We start from the raw sequence: 9,590 nt of genomic DNA, 5'->3' as shown, positions 1-9,590 counted from the left end.
GGTGTTCCTATAATGTTCTTTTCATTTAGCATATTTAACAACTTCCTGTCAGAGTAGAGTTGAAATCACAGACATATTTAGGCTAAAGTAGGCTTAAGTTCATGTGTTCATCGTGACTTGAGACAGAAAGAAAAAAACATCTTCAGAAAATTCAGTAAGACAAACAGTGTTTATTGCCAGAAAATAAGGGACATAAATACACTGTTTGATTTTTATAAATAAGCATTATAATATTACATTTTGTACATAAAACCCATCTTCCTAAAAACTAAAGTGTTTTGTCAACAGTGCACTGGGAAACATGGAAATGTTTGTTCATGATCTACTCATGACACAGTGTGTCTTACAAAATATACATGTACAGGTTTGTGTATAAAACTACCGTTTCTTTATACTTGTATCCTTTCAGGGCTTCCATCTTATTACAAGCAGCATGTTGGCTGGCATTAACCTCCGGCTAATATTGTGAAAAATACACTTTTTCAAACTGATTTTGATATAAAAAATAGTTCAAATGTGCACTTCTGGCTTGTGCTTGAGAAAATGAAATGTCAATGATACATTTATCTTGAAAACAAACATGATTAGGACTGTGGCAAAAAAGAAATCTTTGAAAATAGACACTGAATTAAATTTTGCACAGTAATAATTTTTTTTTTTTTTTTGCAGACAATGGATAGAGGAGCTCTGGACAAAAGAAAATTGATATTATCTGATTTTTCCTGTATGTCAATAGCATGTGTATTAGTTGGGGGAAATATGTATGTGTTTCGTTGTGTGCATTATAAATATGCAAATGTTTTTTCAAGTGCGTAAGGTCAGGTGGGCGGTGGGCCGTTGGTATAGCGTAACATGGGGTAGAAGGATCGAGCGAAGTTGTTGGTCACGGTGCAGCTGGGGTCGCTCTCTGACATGGGGATCAAGCAGGGGAGCAGAAGGAGGAGGAGCAGCAGGAGGTGAAGAGGGAAGGCAGCACGGAGGACCCTGTAGAAAAAGGAGCGGGGCGGGGATGGCTCCCTGTTCTCCCTGCAGGCCATCAAAGAAAGAAGTTAGAGGAATCCACTAAGATCTCAGGAAGCTGGACAACGGGGAAACTTACTTGTTAAAGGACCACTCCAGGGATTTTGTGTTTGTAGCCTCATGTCAACAAAATGTATGTAAACCTCTAATTTCTGCTAATATTTTCCCAAAGCAAGCAGTCGTATTTCACAACTCTGATATATTTTTTCCAACTTTTCTATCCAGCCATTGGTTTCTCCTCATTCCACTACGATACGTAAATTAACTTTCTGAGACTTCAAACTTTCTTCACACCAGACTTCCATTTTATTCATTATTGATAAAGTCATCTACCTTCGTTTTCCTAAAAGCAGAGGCACTGTTGTGTTATGAGGACTTGAAATTGGGTGGAGTGAGACAGTCTCCCTACTGGAAAATAGTCCCCGGGTAAAAGTTTGCTTTACACAGCCAACTATCAGTTCTGTGGTTTATAAATGGCGACAGTATTGTTAGTCACAAAAGCAGAACATCATAAAACTGGTGTTTCAGCCAAAAATCCAAGTTTGATAATAAAGGGTTTTGATTTTATGTAGTGAAATCTTTAGTTCCCCTGTATGACTTGTAAAATGGTTTGCTGTAATGTAAAATGTGGGTAAATTGTAGTAAATGGGTCAAACATTCAAAATCACTGGCATGGTCATTTTAAGTTATGAGAGTATACACTAAAGCCATCCTGGGGGTCCCTGTAGATCCGTAGTTTTCCGTAGTTTTTTCATTGCATTAGTTACTTGAGCTGTATATTTATTCTTGTAAAAATTCAATGTTATTAACTCAATATAGCTGATATAGCCAGGTTTATTTCTGGAACTATTTCTTTGAAGCAACCATGTATTCATCCACCGGGCATTGATTTTTTAGCTGTCTACACCACTTTCACTTCCTACAGAAAGAGGGAGTGTAGTCCCTGCTGGTTTAAAACAGCACATTAGTTTTGTATCATATTGGACGCACTGACACTTGTGCATACCTTTTAGTGCCAGGGCTTGTCTGTGAGCGTGCTCCCCCCTGAGAGGAATACAAAGAGGCACTCTGGCCTTGATCGGCTCCTTCAGAGGAAGCTGAAGACGCAGATTCACCAGCCTGCATTAGAGGGACAAAATTTTCATTCTAAGTCACCATTTCTCACATAATCAATTCAACATCCCTGGGATTTACTAATAACGCTTTCCTGAGCTTTCCAAAATTTACAATTCTTGCATCCTTTGTCTCATGCTGAAATAAAATTTCAACCAAAAATGATCACCAGTCACAAGAAATTTCATGGCTTGTATTCAAAAGGAAATTATGTAAATTGCCCCCACAATTTCAAAACGATACAGTATGACGTTACCAGGCGTTGTTGCAGGGTGCCGAGGTCCTGGCCGACCTGCCTCAACAGCAGCTTCAGTTTGTTTCCCGTCACGTGGAGCTTCTCCTGGGCCTCGCCGCTCTCCTCCGACCCTTCCTCAGGCTGCAGCTGAGACCACAGAGCCTGCAGGGAGGCCAGCTGAGCCTGCCTGCCCTGCAGCTCCTCCTCAAGGCCCTGCAGACACAGAGGAGTGGACATGGTGAAGGTGACAATTAGTATCCTGACGACAGATTTAAATCCAACGTGTGCCAAGCTTGAGAGAAAGGCGATGACAGTGATGATGATTGCAGATGTAATTCCCTATGATTTGTGACTTTACTGTTGCTTTCAGCTGTTTAGGGGGTTTAGACCAATATTTGCACAATGCACAATATTGGATTTTTTGCCGATATCCAATATGCTGATATTTTCCAACTCTTTTGGCCAATTGCTGATGCCAATAACAATATATGCATTTTTTTTTTACATTTTATTATGCCTACTAGATTTGGGCATCAAATACAATGCTTTTCAAAATGTACATATTCACTGGAAAAAAAAAATACTTCAACTTGGGTTATGTTTTTACATAACCTTAGTTGAGGTAGTTGTCATATTTATTTTTAAAGGATGGACAATATTGGATTTTATGCCAATATGCAATACTCCAATATTAATTTGAAAGCCATATCGGCTGATACCAATGCTATGCTAATATTATCATGCAATGAAATGAAAATTATGCAGTTTTCTTCCTCTTACTGTTGAAGATATTGGGTCTAAATGCAATTTCAGAGGATTTTCCAGTCTCACAACAATATAACTCGATTCATTTCAGCATAAAATTGGTAAATCTAATGATATGATGTAATGGCACATGATATCCAGCAACTATCAGCAGCTTCAATCCTCAAACATCACTACTGTCATCTAAGATTGCCACATTAAAGTACAATTTCTTTTTCACAACTGGAAACGACTAAAAACTCCACAGTCGGACGTACAGTGAGTGTGTTGCGGTGCTGGCGCAGCGCTCTGACCGGGGTGTCTGGGTGGCTGATGTCCACGGCGTAGCGTCTGCTCTCGGCATGAGCCAGCCACAGCAGCAGAGAGTGCAGTGTCTCATGGAACTCCTGCAGGGTGAAGGGGTTAAAGGTCATTGTTCAAATTTGTACGTAATACCAACAATCATAACCTCATTCTCTATCTAGTACAACAATGCTTAAAGGTAGCCTCTGTTACATTTTCTCTGAATGTATTAGAAAGGCCAACAGATTTTGGGGGCCAAAGGAGAGCCAACAGACTCTAAGTATACGTTGGTAAATCATTATTTCCTTGCCTGATTTTAAAAATGGAGGAAAACAGAAAACAAAATGTAGGAAAAGTAGAAAACTGAAATATTTCAGTTTGAAAAATCACAACAGATGCTGATAATAACCACTGGCACGAGGTTTAAGACATTTGAGTTATTTTATAATGAAGTATTGTAATTTCACCCTTTGCCTCAGCCTTTCTCAACTGCTTCTATTTCAGTTATTGATTTCCTGTTCCTCTGCTTTCAACAATTCAGTTTTCTCTGCATTTTAAAGGTGATGAGTGTTTTTTTTTCTCTACTCAAGAAAAAGGGCGAAGAGAGAACAACGCCCTGGTTGCTACAACAAGTTGTGAAAACTACAAAACAGGAGACAAAGAGATGCCACTATGCTCAGCATGCTTGTGGTGTGTGATCCTCACTCTTGTGTTCACATCAGGTATAGATAAATAAAGAAGGCTGCACTTAACAAACTTAGAAGCTTCTTTTCTCTTTTCTATTGCTTCAAGCTGTCTTGTCCTTTAAAATCCTATCTCACCTGGCAGCGCATAAGTGTTTTCCTCAGGCTGTTCTCACACTCCTGGAGGCTGGTACTTGCTCGGCTCCAGCCGTGGTTCATATTGCTCAGGCTCTCTTGAAGTTCTGGGGCTTCCTGAGCACCCAGATTGACTGACAGCATGACCGACTTGTAGCGAGCAAACATCTTCTGCATCTCCTGTAAGAGCAACTCTCATGAATATCTATGTGTTCATGCAACATGCACAGTATGTACAGGCAACATGCACTGAAAATGATCATGGAGCTGACACAGATCTCACATTTGGCTTGACTCAGAAAGGTCAGTGGCTACATTTAGTTGTGCAGATGTTACATTCTATGTATTATATCATCAAGTAGCATCCAACTCTAGTGAAAAATTAAGTGCTTTTTGTTTTTTCAGTTGAAACACTAAAGCTGTACTTCTTTGGTGCAAAAGCATCATACAGCAGCCATCATGTGACAGTATTTTAGGGAAATGAACTTCAAATTAAACATTTAATATCACCGTGAAGTTATAATCTAACCAGTGACTGAGGACAATGCTACTAACACTTTTATTTTTCTTTTGTCTGAACTTTTACCTTGAGCTGTTTGGCTCTAGTTGACATGTCCTCAATGCTGACTGCTTGGTCACACTGCTGGAGGCGCTCTAGTTCTGGGACCACATGTTCCAGCCAGGAAGTGATGTCGCTGAGGTCTGACGTGAGCTGCTGAGGCTCCCGAGGGCCAGCCTGCTGTCCACTCCTGGACTGAGCCTGGAGGAGCTCCCACCGCTCAATCACCCCTGAGAACAAGCACGCACATGTATTACTGTAAAAAGGTCTGTTTGGACTGGTTATCATGAAACTTAAGACATTTGTACAACCATAACTTGAGTTTTCATACAGTTATGGGTCATTGAATTTTGCCATAATTTGGTCAATTTGGACCAGAACCTTGGTTTTCAAAAGCATACAGGTATATTCATATTTTTGCATATATTAATATTTTCAATTACTTAATTTTCATGCATTTTTGCTGGTCTCTATGTTCTAGCGATGTTATTTTGTGAACATATACAATGTAATTCCTACTTTGTACATACTTTTCATTTCTATATTTCTTCTTACTGCATTCTAGTTTTGTAGTCGTCCGTTGAGTTACCATTTCATTTGTAATGTAATTATTTATATTCTACCGGTAGTTTATACCACCGTTGTATCTTTTCTGCCATCCTCGGTGTTTACAAGCCTCACCTGACTGTTTGTCTGTGGCTGTCAGTCCTGTCAGACCGAGCTCCTCCTGCTGCTCCTCCTCATCCAGGATCAGTGACACTCTTTTGATGTTCTCAATGCTGCCGCTGCACTGAGACATGAGACGCAACTGGAGACACAACACACACACTGTTAGAGCTGCTGGAAACAGCCTCCCGCTCTCTGCCAAGGTAAGTTCAGTGTTGTTGTTCTCCTTGTGTCCTGTGGGGGACGTCGTACTTACATAGCCCTGCTTCAGAGGGGTGCTGGTGAGGGTGGGCAGGGCCTCCGTGGGGATTTCTGTGTCTAGCTGGAGCGGTTCGCTTTCTGGGTCTCCTGCTGATCGCCATCTTGGAGACTCATGAGTGGCCATGGACCTGCTGGAAACTGAAACACACACACACACACACACACACACACACTAAGTACAGTGTACAAAGCAATGAGAAATCACACGCTGCCAAACTTCAATATCATTTCCCTGCAGACCAAGCTCCAAGCGCAAACAAGCAATGATGCCACACAAGCATAAATCACCCCTCCTGAAAATGGAAGAACTTGTTAGCTATGGGGTGGTGTTTCCTTAATGTCATAATTTATGTGGTTGGACAGCATAAAAGAGAGAGGTTATGGCTCCAAGACCAGGAGACCAAGGAGAGCAACAGCTGGAATGTGGATAGAACATATTGGAGCTCCACCATAGGAAGTGAATATTGAAGGTGCTATATGTAGCATATCTAAACATCTGTACATCATTGTCAGATAAATAGTCAATGTGATGATTATTAGCCTCTATCTCAGGCCACTAGACTGTTAATTATAGTGTTTCTAAAAAGTAAGGCCACATGTCCTATCAACCCTGTTGCTTTTTGTTGCAAAGAGGGAGTTGCTACTTGTCCATCCTTCCCCACCGTAGCCTCCATCCACATGCGTTTGCTTTCTATGGCTTTGCGGAAGAAGATAAACACAGTGATTTTACCATCAGCCTTTCAGTCTTTCTACCATCTACCTTTGCCTGAATCTGTGAAAGCTCAGTTTGTACTGGAGGAACATCACCCTCTCCGGGTTTTGTGCCATAAAGCAACACAGCAGATTCCCTGCCAAATTTGAGTTGGCGATACAGTGTAAAATACAGTGTAGGTGCTGGTAGAGGCTAATTTTCTTGATGATAGTTTCATTTACAGTAGTTTATAGTTAGTGTACCATTTCAAAATTACTGCAGTAATAATTTGTTGATGTTAAAATGATACAATGTGTGGTACACGTGTGTGAAGGTAAATGCAAATACATGTGCAAATGCCAGAAATGTGTAAATACTCTAGATGTGAATGTGTGAATGCAAAAGCAATGTGGTCGGCAGGACCCTTAAATGCCATGCCCTTTTGCTCAATACCTGGCCAGCTGCCAGGGGTGAGGAGGGAGGCGGGAGCTGTGGAGGAGGAAGAGGAAGGAGTGAAAATGTTGTGTGGAAGGTCACAAGGAAGGATGGGGAGTCCAGGAAGAGAGGAGTATAAAAAGCACTGAGGAAAAACTGGAATGAGGGTGGAAAAATGACAGGAGGGATGTGTAGAAGAAGGAAGGGAGGAAGATAAGAGAGAAGATGTGGAACGAAGGGACTTGAATAAATGCATGGGATCCAGAATAGACTAGACCAAAAGAAGCACTGTAGCAAAGAGTGAAAAAAGAAATAAGGCAGAGAAATATTTGATGATGATTTGGCAGAAGGAGAGATTAAAAAATGTTAAAGTAATTGACTGAACAGAGCAACCGAAAGTATTTCTGAATGTGCATTGAATGCATCATTGATAATAACACTGTCAGTGACTGATTTTGTTTACTTACTACTCGTCATCTATCTGGAGTGAATATGGCTATTTCCTGTCATGCCAGTAGAGCAAACTGATATTGAAGTGAACTCAAATAACAAAGGAGAGGATGGTGGTAAAATGAATTGGCCATTTTGCAGTGTAACTCCATATGCCATTATTAAGGCAGTCATAAGATGCAGATGCTGATCTTCCAAAGAATTCCTGTTGATGTGAAGCATCAGAGTAGCAGCAGCAGTAAAGCAAGCACAAACAAAGCAAGACCTCTGCGCAAGTTACAGCCCCTGGAGACTCATTTTGTCATGACGAGCTGAAGGTGGGTTATTCATGCATACGTTTAGTCTGTTCCTACCCAGTGAGGAGGCTCTTACAGCCTCTGAGGCCTCCACAAACTCCTCCTGGCTCTCAGTCATCTCCACCTCTGGGAGGAGAAAAGGATGAGACTGGACTGTGTGTGTGTTTGTGTACAGTAGACATCATATTTCATGATTTTTACTGTCTTGATGTTGCTGAAATATCTGCACTTTGCCTTTTTTTATTGTTATTGATTAACACCTAACTATGGACTATTGTCTTTGTCTATTGTCTTTTTAACTGTTGAACTTTTGACAATGAATGGAAAATGGAAAACTTAAACACCTTTGTTGTCTAAGCCCACAGGTGTGTGAGCGCCAAAAGACAACACAAACTAGGACATTTGACAGGGTGTGTACAGTTTTGATATCCACTGTACTGCAGGTCAGTACACAACCAGTGTTTTGCTGTGAAAGCCGACAACAGCGTGCTGCAGAACTACCTGACAGTGCACTGAAGTAAGTTCCCTCTTCTTCATGCTCCTCTTCCTCCTCCTCATCCTCATGTGATGATGAACCTCCCACATCCCCAGTGTGGTCCCACTCCAGCGGCAGGGAGTCCACGCTCACCGGCGTCTCCCGCCCTGAGCGCTCCAGGGGAGAGGCCAGCAGGTGGGTGGGTGTGGCAGGCAGGCTTCCAGGACTCCGTCCCAGCCACGGCCGGCAAATCAGCTCCAAGCTTTCCTCCAAGGACACGCTGGCGCCAGACAGCTCCGGTTCTTCCTTGATCGTCTGGGGCAAAGAAATAAGATAAGAGATTAGGTTAAAATAATTTTAAGCTCAGGATAAAGTTTAGATGAAAAAAGTGGTGTTACTATTTTGGTAACATCTTTGGCACTAAATGCTCATGAACTGGCCATACATTGACCATTATGTTATGTCAGTCTGTGATAGAGAAGCAAAATAGATATATTTATTTACATGAAACATATTTTAAGTAGTGGTGAAGGTTGAAGTAAAAGTTCAGAAACATGAAAGCATATTTTTGGGGTATTAACCTGAAGTATAAAGGAGTTGTTTGAGACGATAATACTAAGTGTTAACTCCACGCTCTAAATCAATGGCACTCTTTTTGTCAGAGGTAAAACTCAAAAGTAGATCATGTTTCGTAGTGTTGTACTTCTGTTCAACTTGACAATCGATTGTTTTTTTTGTTTGGCTCTAAGATAAACATGTATGTGTCGGAGCTCACTGGTGGTTGGCTGAGGCGCTGGTGGAAGCGGACGAGTCTGCTGAAGACCTCCTGGCAGTACGAGTGGAGCTCCTCCAGCTCCTCTTCTATCAGCGCAGCGTCCTGTGGTGAGCTCTTCTGGATCAGACCCTCCCCAAACACTATGAGCCCGTCGATGCGCTCCGTGTTCACGGTGATCATCTCCTGAAAGCTCTGCAGGGACAGGATGGTAGGTGGGACAAACGAAGAGAGTGTCATGAAACAGAAAGATGCTGGTTTTCATAAAAGGGAGACAGCTGACTTACATTGTGAGTGGATGAACATTAATGAGAGTATCTGTAAGCAGTAAGTGAACTTTTAGTAAAACATATTGCATAAAAGGTTTCAAAATTATTGAGGGGTTCCATCCATTTAAACCTAATTTACTTTTTAACTTAAGGAAGGACTTGATCCATGCTTCAAGGCTGACATTAATCCTTATGAGATGAAATTCAGCTATATTCATAACACAGTTACACCACCCACATTTGTTATTCAAGGAGTATCAAGTAGTTACTTCTGTTTCATTTTTCTAAAGACATATATTTCTCTTAGAGTCAAGAGGTATATTTTGTGTAGTCTACTATTGTCTCTGTGCAATGTCTGGACTATCTATCTAAACTTATGTTAGTTATGAGAGGACAGCAATTTTTAAGGTGAACAACTTATATAATTATTATATAATAATGTGGTTTTGAACAATTAACTGATTCCTTGTTTATACTGGTAGT

General features: G+C 41.0%; 1 protein-coding gene across 1 annotated transcript in view; it reads right to left on the bottom strand.

Moving 5' to 3' along the window:
- Positions 1-156: 156 nt before the first annotated feature.
- Positions 157-9,590, bottom strand: part of syne2a (spectrin repeat containing, nuclear envelope 2a) — a 100,961-nt gene continuing 91,527 nt past the window's right edge. The window contains exons 102-111 of the mRNA XM_030047854.1: positions 8,842-9,033; positions 8,093-8,381; positions 5,715-5,857; positions 5,474-5,600; positions 4,820-5,022; positions 4,237-4,413; positions 3,391-3,519; positions 2,390-2,581; positions 2,027-2,139; positions 157-1,026 (exon numbers count right to left, since the gene is read on the bottom strand). Coding sequence (XP_029903714.1) covers positions 819-1,026; positions 2,027-2,139; positions 2,390-2,581; positions 3,391-3,519; positions 4,237-4,413; positions 4,820-5,022; positions 5,474-5,600; positions 5,715-5,857; positions 8,093-8,381; positions 8,842-9,033 — 1,773 coding nt within the window. The 3' untranslated portion in view covers positions 157-818. The remainder of the gene's footprint in view (positions 1,027-2,026; positions 2,140-2,389; positions 2,582-3,390; positions 3,520-4,236; positions 4,414-4,819; positions 5,023-5,473; positions 5,601-5,714; positions 5,858-8,092; positions 8,382-8,841; positions 9,034-9,590) is intronic.

The sequence above is a fragment of the Myripristis murdjan genome, chromosome 24 (assembly GCF_902150065.1).
Source record: "Myripristis murdjan chromosome 24, fMyrMur1.1, whole genome shotgun sequence".
Lineage (NCBI taxonomy): Eukaryota > Metazoa > Chordata > Actinopteri > Holocentriformes > Holocentridae > Myripristis > Myripristis murdjan.
The sequence above is the reverse complement of the archived record's forward strand: the minus strand, read 5'-3'. Positions and strand labels throughout refer to the sequence as shown.